Here is a 20,719-nt window from a genome sequence, read left to right on the forward strand (position 1 = left end):
TTTACGCCACCACTTCCACCTTCACAGGGAAGTCACTGCAGGGCTGTTGTGTTGGACTGTACACTGCTACAGTGTATGGAAAGAAAAGAGAGAGAGCATTGGTTCATAACAGAGAATGTTATGTATGTGTATTTATTACTAATGAGACCAAAACCAAGAAGTCATATTGAACTGAATGAACCAATTACATATGTTCTAAAAATACATCCTCAAAGGAAAATCAACAGCTTTGAGTGGCATTGAAAAACAAGGGAAACTGCCTCTTTTACCAGTGGGACAGATACACAGTGCAAAGGTACAGATGGGTTAAATGGAGAGCAACTGAAAAACTATCAGAGCCAAACATGGAAACATGACAGACAGTCCAGTGGGAAGAGAAAAGCCACCAAATCAGACAGAAACCACACGGAGATGGGACAGTCATACTGAGACAGCTCATCAGGCAGTCAGAGGACATAGAGAAGAAAAGCATGAACAGAGACAGAGGGAGAGGCAACAGGTTGCCATGATTTCCCATTGCTCCCATTTGTCCCAGTGCTCCCAGTGAGTTTAAAAGAAAGGAAACAAGAGCCTTATCCTCTTGTCTGTGTCAGCCGTGGATAAGGAGGGATTACTGCTGTCAGAGCATTTCTCCCACAGACTTGCATGCCCACTGACTGCTGCCACAATCCTAATCTTCTATTGACCATATGTGTATTAATGTGTCACCCTGAGTGTAGGTGTGTCACTGTGTGCCTGTCTGTCTTAGTCTGCCTGTGATCGTTTATCTGTCCCCCTTGGAGAAAGTGCGGGTAGTAGCTCCTTATCAACAACGGTTACGACACAGTTCTTGAAAGTGTTGTGTCTCTCAATGGGGGGAAATTAAGTCATGCAAGAGAGCATGTCATCAAAGACCGTCTCCTCTGCTCAACATGTGTCAGAGGACCGAGCATATGGAATGAATAGGATCAAACGTAACACTATAGCAATAAGTGCCGGCATCCTGAATGAAGGATACGGTCAAAAGGTTCAATTCTAGCCCGGAGGCAATGGTGTCATGTACGCCATGCGTAGACTAGAACATGCACAGATTCTACATAAACACGCAGACGTACACTCTCTTACACACACACACACACACATTCATCAATCACATTCCCATCCCTTCTCCATCAGTGAGAGGAAAAGGGAGAAAAAGGAATCGCTTTTGCTTGCCACAAATGTGAAAATGTGTCCGCCTATCAGCCTAAAAGAGCAGCTTTTAAAGAGCAGTTTGAAAAGACAAAGGGAAAATCAGAGGGAATCAAAGCCTTGCTGAGAAACAGGGAGAGGGTGAGGAGAAGGTTTGAGGGTGTAATTTTGTCCCGATAAACTTTTCCGCTCAAACATTCTGGGAGATCAACAGAGCGTGGCGAGTATGTGGTGCCCGGGGTGTGGTGGGGAGGGAGCGTGTGTGTGTGTGTGTGTGTGTGTGTGTGTGTGTGTGTGTGTGTGTGTGTGTTTGCTGATGGTATTTACAGTGGTCTTCTAAAGTTAGTTGAGAGGGGCTTCATTAGCGGAGGCTGAAAGTAGCCAATCAAAAACCGAGCCCTAAAAAGCCCCACCCGGGACAGAACGGCCGTACCACAACAGATAGCAGATCAGTTTGAGAGAAAAACAAAGAGTGAGTGGGAAATGTTGTCAGACAGACAGACATACAGATGAGAAAGGAGGGAGAAAACGACATAAACATTTTGAAGCTGACGGACCGGTGGCATTAGAAAGTGAGGAAAAAGAAAAACCAGGAAAGAGATTACAAAAAAAAGACGGATTTGCTGACATGAACTTCCACTTCTTCTCAACATGCTGGCACTAGAAAGTTTTAAAAAGCTACATTTCTGAAGTTTCATCGATGTTTGAGAGGGGCTGCGGGGGCAGACAGAGTGGGCCTGCCAAAAACAGCAGCAGGACTTCTGAAGCCAGTCATACTATAGAAAAACAAGGGAGCTATAAGTGCTTTGCCCTTACGTTCTTAATAGCAGAGCAATGCTACATACTCACAGTCTCACGGATCCAATACTGAGTTAGATGTCTTCATATACAGTAGGGGCCCTAACTGTGCCCAGAGCCCCTAAGGACCAGATGAAATCTGCAGTATGATATGTATGAAAGTAGATATACCATCCCCAAGTAAAAAAATCTCACAGCGAGAGTGTGCATGTGTGTGCGTGCACACCATTGGCAGCAGGTCAGGGCTGGGCAGGAACAGACCAGTGGTGCGGCTGTTATTATTGGGTCTACAGGGACCTGGCGGCTGGGGAGAGTCGATTAGGCCCAGATTTATGCCTCTCAGCATGTGTGTGCGTGTATGTGTGTGCCATCACACATAACTTCGGTTCACAGTTGGTGCATGTAACCGCCACAGCAGTTAAATCCTAATAGAACACTGCCACTTTGTGGACAATGCGAGTACTGCAAAAATGTACATTTTCCAGTAAACATTATAAAGGAGAGGCTGTTTGAAAAGAAGAACTCAAACATACTACTTTATATACGGCTTCCACATCATTCTGACTAGATGTTGACTCAATAGATGTGCCAGTGTGTTCTCTATGTCGGGTCTGTGCAGCAGAGACAGTGTGACAGCTGACACACTCAGAAAGGAAACACAAGGGAGAGAGCAACACCACACACAACCTTCCCATGACAACATACATCAGCAGGTGAAGGAGTGATGGAGTGAGCACTATATCCATACATACTGGACCCCAGCAGATCATACACACAAAAACACTGACAGCTGGTTCAAGTAACTCCACATCTGGCCATCTGTAAGTGCTGAGTGGTACAACAAAGAGAGAGAGAGAGAGAGAGACAGAGAGAGAGAGAGAGAGAGAGAGAGGAACGGGAGAGGAGAAAAAAAGGATATTTCAATTCTCTGTAGCCTCTTACTCAATTCTCTGATTTGAGTCACACAAACTGACATAGGTTCATGCCGTTTCACACCTGTCTCCTAAACCTTCCTCACATAAAAAAATATGGTAATATAAACACAAATCTAAGGTGATAATTTCTCTTCAAACCAGCAAAGGACACCAAGAAAACCCCCATGTCAACCCTCAGCCATGTTTGAAGAATAAATAAAAGAGAGAGGCGAACTGAAAATGGAGGCATTTATTATCCCAGCTCAAGCTAAACAAGCTGGGCCATTTAAAAGAGAGTAATGGGTGCGGTAATGAAAGGCAGTTGGGCTGGTTTCCTTTGGAGCTAATCAAAAAAACTAAGAGTAGTGCCCCCTAATTGAGGCAATAGCTGCACTACCATCACCGGCTTGCCTTCCCTAACCATGACAAGTGCAAGTGTAAGGCTAAATTACCGCTCTGACACATAAACAATGGCAAGAGGCCTCCACAGGAAGTAGGTTTCTCCTTACAGTTAAATAGAAATCCTTCTGTTAATCTGTATTCAGCCCAACCTTTAACACTCAAATTCCACACGAACCAAAAACTCATGAAAGCGTCAAATTGAAACTGTCGGGCAACTAAACTATTCTTCACCACAATGTCAATAAACTATATTTATTTTAACTAAACTATGTTTTACTAAATATCCGGAATTTGAATGTTTCCATTCATAAATGTTGAATTTTTAAGTGTCTGAAATAGTTTTACTTTACTTTCTAAAAATGAGTGAGTCTTATAATTCACTACTGGAGACTTATTAAGAGACTTATTGATTTACTGTTGTTTGAAGTGAAGTTGGACAATGCAATTTATCCCTCAGCAACTACTTTATTCACTACCTTGAATATGTTTTCCTAATCCTCATTACAATATAATTACATTCAAAATATTTAAAATATTTTTCTACTTGCACTTGGACCATGCACACTATTAAACATAGATCTTAACATCTGATGTTCTGTATATACAATCCACATAATAACAATACAAATAGCAGTAGCAATTGAAATAGCTCTACAACATTGAGTTCTGTGCTTCTGTCACTTTCAGCAAAGGCTGAAAAACTGAGAAATGAACTGCTACACTAACTGCGATTAGAGCAGTAATCAATTCAACTCAATTCAACACATCAAAGTATGCAGGTATGCAAGTATGCAAGGGAACCTGTCTGCAGTCTGTCTGTGTTGTGCGTGTGTGTGTGCCTCTCCATCTCACACACACACGCAGACGTATATATACATATATCCGCACACGGAGACTCCATCACCCCATCTCAACCTCAGAGCAGAGGAGGCCAGAAGGGGACGAGGGAAAAAAACGAAAGAACAACAATGACCTCTCTTTTCAATCAGGGCGGTCAGAGTGTTTTCCCTCATTAATCATACATTAATATTCAGACAAACATAGCCTGTTTTTCTACCTTAGAAAAACACTCCTTTCTCCCATCTCTCCCACTCTCTCTCTCACCTCTCACACCCAGTCACCCGCTCCTCCTCCACTGCACACACAGTACGTGTTAAGCTGTCAAGCAGTTAAAAATAGCACAGCACACAGAGTGTGTGTTAACAGGTACTCACCTCTTACACACACAGCATGGTTAGGTCCTATACATACACACAGACACACACACACACATAAATACACACATGCACAGCAGCGGCTGCATTAGCATGGGCTGAAACACCCACGCTCCCCTCTGACAAAATCACCACAGTGACCAGACACCCGGCATGGGTGGATATCCCATCAGCCACCGGCAGCCCAGTGAGGGAGTGTCCTTGCTAGAAACGCTAAGCCGACAGGCCCCAGATGTGCACACATGGTCGCATACCCACAGACGCACAAACACACACACGCAATCATTCGGACTGGGCACAGCAAACAGAGGCCGACAAACACACGCAAAGACAGAAAAACAAGAACACTGTGACACAAACAATATCTGGATCCAAGCGCAGACACACAACCTACACACACACACAAACACACACACACACACACACACACACACACACACACACACACACACACACACACACACACACACACACACACACACTGACAGAGAGGTAGAGAAATTAAAGGCTAAGAAGATTTAGGAGTTAAAAATAAACAAGGCAGGAGTGAGGAGCACAGAGCAGACTACTGCTCGCCCTCCTGGCGAAGGATACAGACACACCTGTGCTACACCCACGTTTATTGGAGGCCTGCTACTTTTAAATTATCAATCAATAAAACTGAGTCTCCCAGGAGTAAGACTGAAAAAATAGGAAAGATGTGACTTGGCTCCAAAATCAGCAAACACGATTGGTATTTTTTTGTATTTTAATTGAGAATTTTTGAAGAGCTACGATCAAAACTTCTGCCTCATTAAATTATGTTTAAATTCCACCGCACAACAAGCTCACTGCATGTCACATACTATAGAATAAATGCCAAATGCCAAACGCTGCATACAAAGCACAGAAAAATGGCAAGTGAGCAACTGCGGTATGAGCATGTGCACACCCAGGAACACACACACACACACACACACACACACACACACACACACACACACACACACACATATACACACAGAAACAGAGTCAGATTGTAAAACTGCATGGCTGTACAAAGGCTTAGAGCTGTCCGTATGTTAATCTGGCCCATTGATAAGACCTGCTGAGCTGCTTTCTGCTGCCACACTCGAGATAATACAAACACATTCACAGGTACACACACACACACTTATATATACATACAGACATATACAAATACATGCAGAGACAAATATGATTAATTAATCTCATCACTGAATATACAAATTAAAACATGAAATACATGAAGCAATAGATCAAAAATGCACTTAAATAATAATATGGAAAAAGTAAAATCTGTATTGGTACTGAAAATTAAATGTCGTCTTGTTTTTAACGAACCATCACTCACTAGACTGTATGGTGGTAACATTTCAAAAATCATTCTGGGAGAAAACTGACTTAGTAATTGCTTTGAATTATTAAGTTATTACAGAATTGCAGTTGTGCATCATATCAATATATCAATATTAAAAAAACACCTCTACTGTTAAAATCACTTTGATACTTTAACTGAATGCTACAAATACATAACCTGGGGCCTTAAAAAATATGAGGAAGAAAAACACACCTCTCTCACATGCATGTTTTCCAGCTGTGCTTCGGCCTCCTGTGCTGCCATGGTGATGATGCCTGTCCGCTGTCCCCGACCCCAGTGTCCCTGACCTTGACCTTGGCCCTGAAGCATCTCCAACAGCCTCTGGATGCTCTCATCCCGAGCGCCCAGCGTCTGCTTCTGAGAGTCGATTCTCATCTCCATCTCTTCCATGGTCTTCCTCAGCAGGAACAATTCCTTGGCTTGTCGCTCGTGCTCCGACTGCAGCCGGAAGAAATTCTCCTCTGACTGATCGGCAGGAGGTGGAGAGGAGAAGCCGTCACACCCAGGCACCTGGCAGGGGCTGCAGGGCCGGAGGGAGCTAGAGCCGGGCGCTGCCGCCGGACCTTGGCTGGTACTGTAGAGAGGCTGATTTGGGCAGTTCCTTGGCCCAGGCTGAAGGGTGTTGGCTGGGCTGATTCTCTGCATGGTTATTGCAGTGTTACAGCCATACCCAGGGCTGTGAATGATGATGTCAGCTTCCTGTTGCCTTGGACTGTAGGTGTTGGATGGACTGGCTCTGGGGCTGTTCTTCGGCCCAGGACTGTGCAGGTTGCTGGGGCTTTGTCTGGGGCTGTGACCAGGACTGAGCCCCCCTCTGTGGTCCTGGTCCATCTGGAGTTCGCGATAGGAGCTAGAGTTCCCCTGCTGCCGCTGTTGCTGCAAACGACTGTTCATCTCCCTGTGAGCCCTGAGCTCCTCCTGAAGCTCCTGAACCGTTAACGGAAGCTGCTGCAAAAACAAAGAAAGCTTGAGCCCCCATTCATTCAATAGGCACACAAACATACCACACACACAAAAATTCCTAAACACATGATGACACACATACAAAAAAATTGACTGTATTGCTGGGTACATAAAACAAACCTTGTTTCTTCTGATATCCCCATGCTGCAGCAGAGAGATGTGACATAAGAGAGACACACACACATGCATAAAGCCAAAATAGAAAGCAGACAGAAAAAATAATACTCTAAATATCAAACCATTATGTAGATTACTTTAGTTTGTACAGTTGTTAGGTGATGGTCACATGCTTTGGCCACAAGGGGGCGACATATATCTTCAAACCACAAGGAGAGGACAGTGTGTACTGTGACCAAGTGCAAAAATGACTGTGGTTTGTTTGCAATGAGATGAACATCAAAAGGGGGGAAAGACAGGGTAAAGGGTGATGGTACTCCACATGAAAGCTATGAAAAATGTCCAAGTTTACAGAGTAACTCAAAGACAATCAGAGTGACAGCTACTGCCTGACTACAGAGTGGATAGACTGATAAAACAAATACATTTCCCCCACAGTTAATTTAGTTAGTTAGTTAGTTAATTTACCGTCATATAGAATAGATAACTCTAAATCTTGAAAAGATCTTTGCCTAAAATTAAATACATTTTTGTCAGTGTGAATAATGTTTGTCTGCACGAAGTGAGTTTTGTATTGCCGGACCCATCAGTGCATGAATAAAGCTGATTTATTTGTCACCACATTTATGACTAAGTGACAAAGATAGTCCCCAATACAGAAGTGCTGAGAAAAACACATTCTTGCTGTTGCTGCACGTTCCAGTGCAAAGTAATTCAAAATACAATATGTTCATTTACATTCACAGCTCACATCTCTCCTGACTTGGAGATATAAATTCAGTCTGTGCTTGAAAAAATGGACACACAGCATTCTTGACGATTGACTAAGCAAAGTGAAAGAATGCTGTGAGGAAAATCAAACAAAAGGAAAAAACACACACACACACACACACACACACACACACACACACAGTACCATACACAACATAATGTCAAAAAATGAAATGAAACAAACACAAAATGGAAGTTAAGCTACTAATCTTTTCATCTGTGTGAAGGTGTTACTAATTTTTTCTCCTCTGCTTGAGTCCAGAAGGTGTGGAGCACCAAGGACGCACAATTGAGATGTAGGAGGGAGGCGAGGGCGACCACGGATAATCAATGCAACAAGCTAGCACTGAATATCAAGTCAGAGTGGGTGGACAATCCTCCACACAAACACACGCACATACACACACACACAAACGAGACTGTAGACACAAATGCATATGTACAAATGTACACACTATGCATACACACACACACACCAAACAAACAGATGGTTAGGGGACACCCCTGGTCATTGCAGCTGAGAGAAAAGGTGACATTCTTTATGCTAATGACAAAGTTCTCTTGTCAGACTGAACTCTTTCCCGAGTGTCTCAAAGGGCAAAAAAACAAGGGAAAGGACGAAGGAAAAAATAAAGAGCAGGAAAGTGATAATCTGAAAGGAGAGATGGGAGGTAGAGGTGATAAGGGAGAGAGTGGTGATAGCAGATAAGAGTTAGAATAGTGGTGTAGCTTTTCTGTTTTCAAACTAAACTAGTAAATGAAAGAAAATTGTCTTTTATTCTTATTTTATATGATAGAACTGTAAATATTGGGACAGAAAATTAAAGTTGAAAGACAAAAAGGGTCAGTAACAATTTAATGAGTGTTTGCTATTGCTATCGAAGCTGCGATCACTGTCAACTATGTCGGTAAGAAAGAGACAGGGAGAGAGAGTGTAAGAAAAAGACAGACGGAAAGAAGAGAGAATACAGCTTAAATGAAAAGTCGATGAATTGACTATTTTGATAATAAATCATTTTTCAAGCAGAAATTCCAAGAAGTAAAAATAGCTGTTTTCAGCTTCTTGTATGTTAAGATTTCCTGCTCCCTCTTTTTACTGTTACTGTACACTGAATATTTTGGGTTAGTTGGACAAAGCAGGACGACTGAAGACGTGACTTTGAACACCAAAACGCAAAACTCATAATTAACTTGAATTTTTCACAGTTTTCTGACACTTTAGCTCCAGCAGATGAATGAAAATATTTGTTAGTAGTAGCCCTAACAAAGAGAGTCATATAACGTTTTACAGTGAATAATGTTTTGCTGGCAGGACGCATAAGCTAACATAAAGCAAAGTGACTTATTTGGTTACATTAACAGAACTGAATGACAACTGATACTAAAATCGGACACATTGTTTTTCTGTATCAAGTCATATTAAAGATGCTAGAAGTGTGGCAGATTGTATGAATTAAAATTCAGCGCAGTGATCATGAGTTCAGCGTGAGGACAAAAAAGTAAGTCAGCTTTTTTTTATATTCAGATGACTGGCTAGAGGGGCTGGAGGACGCACCATCACATGTGCATTTAATGGAAGAGTGCAGGGGCAGGATCTTTTCTTTTTATTTGTGTAATGGCATCTGTTTCAAATGGACCTCAACCCCCCCCCAAGATTTTTAAATGGACTGCCAGTTTGGATCACATTAATGAAATTAAGTAACTATATTGTAATTGTATTCATACGGGTCTCATAAGCTACATAAGGGTTATGGGATCATAAATCTAGAGGTAAGGTACACTTAGTAGTTTCAGTAGACAAACAAAGATAAAAGGAAAAACACATGCAGGTAAAAACACAGGGCAAGAGAGTGAGTTGGTTTTGGAGATACAAATGAGCCGATACTTAGTTAAAAAAAAAAAAAAAAAAAAAAATAATAATAATACAATAGTTGTATGAGTCTGTCACCTGCAGGAGCAGAACAGAGACAAACACATCCATCTATCACAGACAGGGCCAAGTCAGGACCAGCCTGTAGATACACAGAGACTGTCCTGCTCCATTTTAATGCCGCAGACACAAGAATGTCACTGATAGTAGTTCAGTGAAAAAAAGACATTTATTGTCTATAAATCTCACTGAAATCCCTCTGGCAGCTTTTGTGGGTGGTAAAACAGTGTGTGTATCTTTTTGTGTACCCGTATGTGAGTTGTGCGTGCATGTGGCTTTCTCTTCAAGAACAGAACAATCAGGGGTAAATGCAGATCATCATGCAATTTTACAGATAAATTCTGTTTAAAGGAAGTATTTTGTATCAACCTAAACTCGGTAAAGAGCAGCAATTATTATCTTCCTGAAAGAGCAAAGTTGTTCTGTTTTAATTTTTTCAAACTTTCTGTTTTATATTTTTGGTTTCCAAATGAAAAGAATGTGTGTGTGTTGGTGTCGAGGTGTCCACACACTCTATGACAATGTGAGATGAAAGAGCTATAAATACAAATGCAGAGGTGGCTCCTTGGTTACAAGTGGAAAGAGTCAGATGCAAGAGTGCAGATATAATTAAAGTTCTTGTGTGAGAGAGGTGAAGAGCAGGAGACAGCTGTAAGGGGATTCAACAGAACACACACACACACACACAAGCTGTATGGTGTGAAGTCTCAGAACAGGATGAAATATGTCTCATATGGGTTTCCAGGTATTTCCCTCCAGAGCAACACTTCTGTTTTGACAGCAGACAAACACAGACACAAAAGGAAGTAACATGCCACACAGACAAATGGAGAGACAGAATGTGGGCAAGATAAAAAAAACCGAACGACACAGAAAGAAAGAACAGATATACAGTGCGTATGTGCGGTGAGACAGACAGATGGATAAGGCCTCAGACTGAGTGGGCCAGACTCCAGGGAGAGGTAGCACAGGATAGACATGGTCACTATCCCTTCAGGAGTAGCTGTGAGCTTTTTTAGAATCTGGCTAACACTTAAAATGGCTGCCACTAGGGCATGTTCCCATGGAAACACAGACAGCGCTGAGCCTGGCAAGCATCTTTACAAATGAACTAGACAGAAACCTTCCTATGCAACCTTGAAGACAGGAACAAAAGGTATGATGTGCAGAGGAGATGGGCGGGTCGACACAAAAGGCTGTGTGAGCAGACAAATCAAAGAGTTTCTTTTCAAACTGAAATTTCCACCATTTGAAAATTGGGATACCTTTTCTGCTGGTGTGACTCACTGTTTGATACTGAACTTGTTGTTGAGCACTGGATGGAATTGTTTGCGTTTTGTTCACAGCCATTTGCTCAACGTGGACATGATGCATTTTTGAAACAAACTCTTCAATTTGTCAATTTTCTCACCTGCAAATCCTCTTGGTTCATCCTGTATTGGTCCTTCAGAACCGAGGTCCTCACACCCTCCTCCCGCCTAACCCCCTTGTCTCTCTTTACATCGGGGCTCCAGAAGTTGACACTGTTCAAGCTGGGGCCTGTCCTTCCATCCCTCCCTCCATCTAGTTCTCTCCTCAGGTTGTCATTCTCCCTCTGCAGCTCCCTCAGCTGAGACTGGAGATCAAATGTGGAACCCTCACCCCGTCCAGCAGAGTCCAGTGTCTGTGGATGTCTGCCAGACTGGTGCCGCAGACTGGAAGTCCTTGCAGAAAGCAAGGTTTGGTCTCCATAGGGGTCTGATGGGTGATGCAGCCCAGAGGAGGTGATGTTTGGGCTGCTACCCATAGCTGTTGTCCGGCCAGTGTAGGAGGAGCGGCTGGTGCTCCTTCCCAGCGTCATAGTGCCTTTGGGGTAGCCGCCAGAGGGTTCCAAGGAATCCCGCTCACTGGGGTACATGGTGCCTGAAGTGGCATAGGCGGCGCTCAAAGACTGGATATTCTCCATAGACATAGTTTTACCCCCAGGTGCTGTCGCTGAACCACGAGTTGCTCCTTTGTCTGCTGCTGTGGCAGGTTTGCTCTTCGAACTTGGCCTCGACACAGGCCCTTGACCTCCTGTCAATTTAGGCGCAGGTGCAGGCGCCCCCCCTGAAACAGAGCCTGGCTCTAGCCCTGAGCGGGAGCCTGGCGCTGAGCTTGCAGCCTGTTTGCCTTTCCCCTGTTTAGGGGACCGTGAAAAGCGTGAATGAGATGTGCTGCCATCAGTTTGCCCACTACTCTTTGGGCCAGCAGACAGCTTGCCAGGCGACGGCTTGGCTCTAATATTTAAAGGCATTTTTTTTATATGGCAAAAGTGGACTTCTCAAAGGAAACTGTTAAAGTTGGGAATATTTTCATGTCCCTTTATGGAACAAGGATGAATAACAAGGTTTTGAATAAAGGCCACCTCTCAGCCTCTCAGTTTTCAGAGGTCTTGTGGTTTCAGCTACAGTGCAGGACATCGTGGATTCTAGACAGGTAAAAAGTAAGACAAAAATTGAGAGAAAGACAAATCATAGTACATTTCTCAATATTGAGTTCATATTTTTTTTTAAAACGCCTCATACAGTCTGCATAACTGTAGATCACATCTTATAAAATTCACCAAATGTCTGCATTTATAGTCCATTTACATTCAAAACCTAACATAACACTACATTCTTGCACATGTATATCTAAAAGGAAGTTTAAAAATGCATTAAAAACCGCATTAGATTCTAATTTGGGCACACAACACTGCGTGCCTCTTCATTCCTTGATTGATCTCTATGATACTTATACAGGGTTGGGGGGGGGCAGCTGAGGCTGATTGTGTAATTTTATTGGGACGATGTGGCTGTTTCACTGTTCTCTCCACGTCACAGAGTGGTTTGCAGCCCATCCCAGGATGCCCTCCATGCTTCAACCCCACAGAGGAATTATTTTCGTCATAAAGGTGGAAAGTTTATGACCACCAGTCACATGATCAGAATGATCAGATGTCCCTCTTGGACACAATGAATGCCACATGTCTGAATATATCTGCAGAAAACCGCCAGGGATGGATCTGGCTGCAAAAAGATTCTCTCCCAGATGTATTACAAGAGAGGACATAAAGGTGTGACTTGGATGAGAATTTATGGCTAAATGCAGAATACAGGGTTTGAATACCACTGTGGAATTATTATATCTGTTGCTATGCTACACATAAATAGAGAGTGAATATGCATAGTTCTGTATTGCATTATTGGAATTGCTTTAGTTTTATTTTGTGCACTTGGAATTACTCTATGTAGAAAAGGCAAAAATAAAGCAAACTGAAGCTTATTGCAGCATTTCTGATTCATTTCTATGACACATCCTGTAAGGCAGCACCACCCATGCAATAAAGAGGTGCCATTCTTTTTGTGTAAAAAAAATAACACAAGCAGCATCAAGACATGGTTGATAGGACTGGTAATTGTATTATGCTTCTACTGACAATATAAGAGGTTACATACTGAAACCAAAACAATTTTTTTATTACTTTGCTTTGAGCAATATAAACATGTTTTCTCCAAAACCAATTTTTAGTTAACAAATTTTCAAAAACTTCTCAAACATTAAATGTTGTCTAAACACTTAAGCTGTACAAGAACTTTGCCTAAATTCAAAACATCAATCTAAAATTGGTACAATTATCATTTAATTCAGGAACTGTATGATCAATAATAAGAATAAGTAACCAAGGCAACAAATCTGACAACACCAACTCTAGCCCCACATGATTCATGGGTAATGACTAAATAACTAAATAACTGACTTTACAGACTTTAAATAGTGAATACCATAATAAGTTGCAAAAAAGTTAAAATATGGGTTTACAGGAGCAGGGTTAGGAGCCATTGGACATTTTCATTTATCATTTCTCTCTCTTCCTTATTTGGAGTTCTGAGAATGATGCAAGGACAGGAAAACAATGTCTCTAACCACCAGGCATCTTAGTGGTCCAGCATTGGCTACTCTTTGGCCCTTTCTGATTATGTCATTATGGTCAGAATACCTTGCACAGCCACAGTTAGTGGTAAAGCCAAAGTAGATGGTAAAAGAAAAAAGAGAGAGGCACCAGCTGGACCATTTCAGCACCATGGACAGCACTACATCTACTCCTCATGAAGCACATGGATTCTAATGCCTGCTCAGGTCTGAGGGAAACAGTGTAATTGGCTACACCCAGGGCAGAATGAAGAGGGAATTGGAAGACCAGTCTTTACTATCTACCATCCCTCTGGGGCACTGGCAAAGTCATCATCAGAGACTTTATCAGGCTGTAGACACATCAGTACCTTAGGCTTCAACTAAAAATAGAGGACAAAAATAGGCTGTTGGAATTTAGGCTAAATCATACTTGGAAGGTACAGCATGTTAATACTGTGCACATATGAGCACAAAAACAGCATATATTATATTATATTTCTATGTCATACTAAATACTATAGAGTCATTTGTTGTCTCTGGGGTGTAAAAAGCCATACATTAATACAAGCAGGTAAAAATATCCTCAGGGAATCAAAGTAAGCACAACCTAGTCTGTGATGGACCAGATATTGGAGACTGTCTGCAAAGCAGAGGCAAATCCAAATCATAATCCCTCCTCTAATCCAAGAGGATTGGGTGCTGGGAGTCACTGCACAGGATTCAACTGAGAGATTGGTTAAGTCTGCTTGTCAGTCATAACATAGCTGTCAATCCCTTATCCATCATTGTTTGAGACAATGAATTCATCCTAATGTTCCCAGCAATGGAACCATCAATTCCGTGCCTAATTTTGGTACATCAGATGTAAAAATGTATATATAAAGTGAAGGTGGTAATCAATGACGTTGATTAAAATGAAACAACAAAGATAACTGTGTCTAAACCCTTAAAACAAACATGTTAGCTTGCTACTACTAAAGGTCTGTCTATCATTTGCATTAAGATGGAGAAATCATAAGTCAGTGTGGCTGGTCAGATTCGATGGCGCCAAGTTCACACAGCTGTGTACCCCTCCCATGGCAAACCACACTGACAGAAAGAAAGAAACTGACACACAAAGAACGGGCTGATGAAAAATGCAAAAACAAAATGTCACAAGTAGGAAACGCCTCACTTCACCGGTCCGCGAGCCTCTGCACTTACTTCTGAGTTGGCAGCCAGCTGTTGCCGCGAAGAGAAAAGTCGAGTCACCACCCAAACTGCAGTAGCATGAGTCGTTAATGTGCATGGTAATAAATTGTCCATAGGACCCCCTCTAGTGAAGCTCAACATGCTGCCACCCTAACTATCAGGCTCACTATAGTTAATGAGTGGCACGAGTAAAACGGTCGTTGTGCATGTGACTATACGCAGCCTGGACACAGACGCCCGAATAACTCTACTACGACCACGGCATGAAGGATTAGTTTCTTGCTCATATGCACACGGCTACATGAGTTCGAGCTAGTACCTTACATAATAATTAATCTGCCGCACAAACTGAGAGCGCACAGTTTCATTTGTTCAAATAATGTGGTCAAATGATGGCACGGAGTCCAGGTGTGCACTCAGCGTGTGCTCTGTAGCTTACCGGACAGGCACCTCTCCATCACCGTGAGGTATCAGCCGTACCCTGTCCGACCTCGGCGCAGGCTCCATGATCTCATCGGCTCAGCTCTCTCATGACCTGTCCTGCCATCGGGTCCGCGTGGGCGCGCTCTCCCAAGCTGGCGCGTGCGCGACCTACACGGCGTGGTAGGGCAGCACAAACAGCAATGATTGGAGGGTTGCTATTCTTTTTTTTTCCCCACACACCTACATGAGCGTTAGTTGGGCATGCTGTTTGCATGGCCTTAGCAACACTAACCTAAATTTAAAAAAAACCTCTTGCGTGTAAATGCAAGCGAATAAATCAAATGCAATTATATTCCACTCATTTCCCAACATACCAGACAGCAATATCCTGACGGCCATAAGTAAGTGAGTTTGTTTACTATAGGCTAACTGTAGAGACTTGAGAACTAATCTAAAATAACACCTGGTGATTGGATAAAGCCACAACTAGTTTTGAATAAGCTGTGACCCTGGGCTAACTGGCAGTCCAGCAGTCTTTGGAAACTTTACAATGGAACTGCAGCTGTTTAGTATAGTGTTCATCCACTCAATATAGCTCACCCAGAAAATGTGTAAGAATAATTATTTTTGGTCAGAGGTTTCACTCTCAGAAAATAGGTGCTGTTTGTCAGTCGCAGTCCTAGATCATGAGACAAAAAATGAAAGTGGGATCCCAGTCTACAAGCTAAAATAGATGTGCAAGCAGCTGCACTCTCACACAGCAGGTCTTGTATGTATGACTTTTTTTTCTATTTATTTTTTTCACTTTTAGTATCTTTATATGCACCTGTCACTTAACATTGAATCTCCCCTCCCCCTCCTACAGCTTTCTATCTTTCTGATGTTAATGTCAAACTGGTGTAATGACACAATAGCCCTGTCCCAAGTTTTCCCCTCAAACTTCTTCAGAATTCATGGATGACAATTCTTTCAAATTGGATGCAGCTGATTAAATCTGTTAACTGTAACCTTTAACAAATAATCATTAGTTTCATTTCCTCCCAGCATCTAACCAAACGGAAGTGAAACTGTGTGTGTGTGTGTGTGTGTGTGTGGGTGGGTATGTGTGTGGGTGGGGTGGGTGGGTGGGTGGGTTGGGGTATACACAGGTACACTATAGTATGTTTTTCTAATAACAATACTAGAAATGAAGCTACTGGTGTGAAATCAAGTTAGGTTTATTTGTATAGTCCAATATCAATGTCTCAGTGTCTATGTACAATGTCTTAACTAAACTTAAAGTTAACAATGTATTAACATTGCAGCCCATATACCCAACCCAACTTCTCTAAAGACGTTAACATTAACTCACTAAAAATAAGAAAAGAGAATTAAAACTGCCAACCTTCAGGGTCAGTAATATAAAGAATTCATGAAAATGTCAAATTATAAAAAAAGCAAAATAAGATTCAAAACATCTTACTCAGCAACTACATTATCAGATAAAACAACAGAACACACACTTGAAAAAAGAGAAGTAAAATATGTAAGAGCACACTATAAAATTAAAAAATATACAGCCACGTGTTAAAAAAAATCAAGTGTCATGTGACATAAACAATCAGAGGACAGTTTTCTCAAAATTAGCTAATGGGAAGATGAGAGATTTTTTCTCCACCAAGTTGCTCTGTATCAACAGTTAACATGTAGTCATACAAAACTTTCACTTATGTTGTTGTCATAAAATTTGAGGTTATCTGACGATAATGCCATTCTCAGTTTATTCCAGAAAAGCGGTTGAGCCCTTGGGTTTCTCGGCCAGGACAACACAGACTTTTTGCACAACCTCTTCCTCAGCTGAAGGTACTTCAGTTTGGGAAACATCTCATCCAACAGAACCAGCACAGCTGCATCCACCTTGTTTGGATAAAAATCAGGGATAATTTTGTGTTGTGAAAACATGGCAACAATTCAGAGTGTGTGAGACTGACATCCAGAAAATGCACATGAAAGTGAAAAGTCAATTTTACTGACCTTCTCATCCAAAAGCCGCTGCTGAACCATGAAGAAAGCCTGGCGGATCACACCATTCACTGTCTCACCGCCATTAGAACCACTGGACAGCACAAACACTGTCTTCACACTGTTGTAGACAGCACTGTGCAGATTCTCAATACATGAAAGTCCAGGAATCCAGTCCCTCTCTTCCAAACAGAGACAAAATCTCCTGTGATCTGAGTTCTCCAGATTCACAATTAACTCATTGTAGACCCAGTCCCTCACAGCCTTGTTCCTGGTGTCAAACACTACAAAGGCATCATAGTGATGCTCTGAATCAGTACCAGCCAGCTGGGAATAGCCTTTATGTCCTGCCCAAAGCACCTGTAAGCAATACCACATATCCCAGCCATAGAGATGCTTCAGTAGGGGCAGAACAGTGAATGTCAAAGCCAAGAAGGAACAGACGAGGAAGGCTAAGCTACCATATATATCCTGGCAGGAACGCTGGTCAATAGACAGTACACTATGGCCTTGTTGGGACTCTGGGTAATCACAGTGTACATGTGTGGTAAGATAAGGAATATGTACTGGAGTAGAACTCAAGAAGTCTGCAAACCAGGATGTATCACAATCACATTTAAAGGGGTTGGCATGCAGGGTGAGTTCTTGGAGAACACCATTTTTAAAAGGGGCAGGGAGATACTGATGCTTCAACTCTTTGATCTGATTGTGGCTGAGATACAGATATTGCAAGGATTTTGCCTTTCTGAAGAAATCCGCTGGAACAAAACTAAGGCGATTGTGACTGAGGTCCAAGAGAGAAAAATTAGCTCCAAATTCTATAAATTTATAAGGCAAATAAGAGAGATAATTTTGACTTAGGTCTAGGTGACGTAAATTGCTGAGTGCTGAGATGTTCTTCCATGGGAAATAGTTCAGCAAATTGTTGCTGATGCTGAGGGCCTGAATGCTACGTGGGAGGTTACACAATACTTCTGGTGAGACTGACTTTAGACCATTGTTAGAGATGTCCAGGTAGATGAGGTTTGTCAGGTTTTGGAAAAAATGAGTGTACTTGTTGTTATCAGATTCCCACATAATATCTAGGTGATTTCCATTGAAGTAGAGGTACTTCACTGAGCTGCTGATCAGCCTTTGATCTATTCTCATCCCAATGTCATTGTTTGCAAGATTTAGGACTTCTAAATTGGTCAGATTTTGGAGGAACTCCAAACGATGGCCCATGCCCCTCATTTTGAAGTGAAACTCATTGTTACTAACATCCAATACCTTTAGAGTAGTTTTAAGCTCACTGAAAGCAGCATTATAATAAAGATCAAGCCTATTGTATGACAAATTAAGCAAAACTAAATTTTTCAATCCGTCAAACTGCCCACTCTTCAATGCTTGGCTCATGTAATTGAAGGAAAGGTCTAAACAAACAGCATTTTCCATGCCTACAAACACATTTTTGTTAAGAGACAAAATGTCATTTTGAGATAGGTCAAATGTTAATTTATGCCGGCAGAAATGATTTCTGAAGTCCCATAGTGATGGAAATTGTGATGCATTGTGCTCCACCAATTCCATCACATTCAACTTGTTTGATTCCCTGATCTCATTTACAGATGTGACTTCTCGATCTCTTACAATTGGAGGTTGGTCAGGGAAATGTTGTGTATACAAGTTCTCGTTGTGACAGCTTGTCTGTGCCATATTCTCAGGTGTTGAATTACAGCAGGATGGAAGGAAGTTAAGCATGTTTTGGGAAAGGTCAATATAGATGAGAGACGGTAGCTGTTTCAGATCTGTCAAGTTACAAGTATTAATGAAGTTCATTCTCAGTTCTAGTTTCATTAGATTTTTAAGTTTGGATAGAACACTATGGCTCTGAATTGAAAGCTTGTGGAAAAAGTTACCACTCAGAAGGAGGTATTGTAGACCAGATATATTGCCAATATGTGGGGAGAGGATCAGGTCCTTAAATGTCCTCAGGGGTTCATAGTTATAGATAAGGCTAATCCAAGTAAGGCCCCTCAGCTCTGAGAAGAAGGTGCCATTACGTATAGCATATGCCAGGAGGTTGTCAGAGAGGTCTAGTCTCTTTAAATTCTTCAAAGGTTTGAAAAGACCCTCTGGAAATGTTTTCAGAGAATTGCCCCTCAAGCTTAGATAGATGATGGAGCTGTTCTTAGCATAGAACGAGTTTGGATATAGGTTTAGAGGGAGATTTTGTGGGCAAGGAAAACAGGGCCTCGCTGCATGGTCACAACGCTGGCAGTTCCACTCCAAATTCAAACTCTTAAGCATAGTCAGGTTGGAAAATGCCCCGTCTAAGACCTCTGTGATTGTATTCTCTTTTAAATCCAGACTCTCCAGTGAGGGTGGCAGTCCTCTGGGGACAGATGTCAAATTATTAAACCCTAACGTAAGGTTTTTGAGTTTATCGAGCTCAGAGAAAACCCTCTCGCTGATGTAAAAGGACTGGTTGCAAGGGTTTGCATAAAAGCAGTTCATAGAGAGGAAGAGCTCTTCAAGATTTGGAGTTCTTGAAAGGTGGGTGATGTGGAAGATGTGATTATTCTGTAGATCGAGAAACCTCAGGGTGTCAGGTAACCAGGGTATAGAGGTGAGGCTATTTCCTGACAGATGAAGAAATTTAAGATCCAGTAGGTTCTTGAAGGCATAATGGTGAATGTACATTTTGCATGAGCGGTCTTCTAAGGCTCGCCTTGGCTGACAATTCCCCATTATTTTCAGAGTGTGAAGATTTGGGACACCTGCGAAAGCATGCTTCCCCACTTGCTGTATCTTCGTCCGACTTAAATTGAGTGACACTACAGTGGTAGACTGGATGAAGGGGACATGCCTGAGTGGTCTGTCAGAGCAATCCACTGTGGTAGCATTCACATCAGTGTCACATGGTAAGAAGATGATATTTATGGTCCTCACTAATGGAAGAAGCTGACCAAGGATGAGGATATTTTTTAACAGAGCCTGAGGAAAAACAAGAAACCAAATTTATCTTAGTTGTTTGCTGATGGCTCTGAAAATGGAATCTGTACAAGTGGTTTCAATTTTCAGTTGAATGATGAAGTTTAAGAAAAACAATGTTGCCAAAGCATCAAAATACAATTTCCAAAATACAAAATAACTAACACCACAAAGACCATATATATATATATACAATTATATATTTACAATATATGTGTGTGCATCAAGGTCATTCACTGTCCCTCAGGTTGCAGCATGTTGATATATATCGGGCAGCAAGATATGCCATCTCATTTTCCTACGATTATTGTTAATTTTGAGATGTCATTTAGCTCATTTGAAATTACATAACTGAAATGTTTGAAGTATTTGTACCTCATTTTATTGAATGATTTACGTTTTAGGAGAGAAAGAACCTGTTAATCATTAATCATGTTCCATTCCTTGATTTCATTTGACCAAATAACCAATATAATATCACGTTATACGGTTCATTCAATAAATATCACACTATGCATTCTAGAGTTAAAGTGGCTTCAAACAACTGCAAATGAAA

At 41.7% G+C, this 20,719-nt stretch overlaps 2 protein-coding genes across 2 annotated transcripts in view; both read right to left on the reverse strand.

Annotated features, from left to right (window-relative positions):
• The window catches only part of LOC111219225 (ERC protein 2-like), a 149,602-nt gene extending 137,667 nt beyond the window's left edge, over positions 1-11,935 (reverse strand). The window contains exons 1-4 of the mRNA XM_022741839.1: positions 11,072-11,935; positions 6,963-6,986; positions 6,748-6,827; positions 6,072-6,399 (exon numbers count right to left, since the gene is read on the reverse strand). Coding sequence (XP_022597560.1) covers positions 6,072-6,399; positions 6,748-6,827; positions 6,963-6,986; positions 11,072-11,935 — 1,296 coding nt within the window. The remainder of the gene's footprint in view (positions 1-6,071; positions 6,400-6,747; positions 6,828-6,962; positions 6,987-11,071) is intronic.
• A 4,551-nt stretch (positions 11,936-16,486) lies between these two features.
• Positions 16,487-20,175, reverse strand: LOC111218988 (toll-like receptor 7; the record flags this gene model as incomplete). The annotated part of the gene is made up of 2 exons (XM_022741515.1): positions 16,487-17,085; positions 17,203-20,175. Coding segments are annotated over 2 exons (3,180 nt in total), but the record flags the coding sequence as incomplete, so codon positions are not given.
• Between the last annotated feature and the right edge of the window lie 544 nt (positions 20,176-20,719).

This window comes from Seriola dumerili, unplaced genomic scaffold (assembly GCF_002260705.1).
Source record: "Seriola dumerili isolate Sdu_G_001 unplaced genomic scaffold, Sdu_1.0 BDQW01000056.1, whole genome shotgun sequence".
Taxonomy (NCBI): domain Eukaryota; kingdom Metazoa; phylum Chordata; class Actinopteri; order Carangiformes; family Carangidae; genus Seriola; species Seriola dumerili.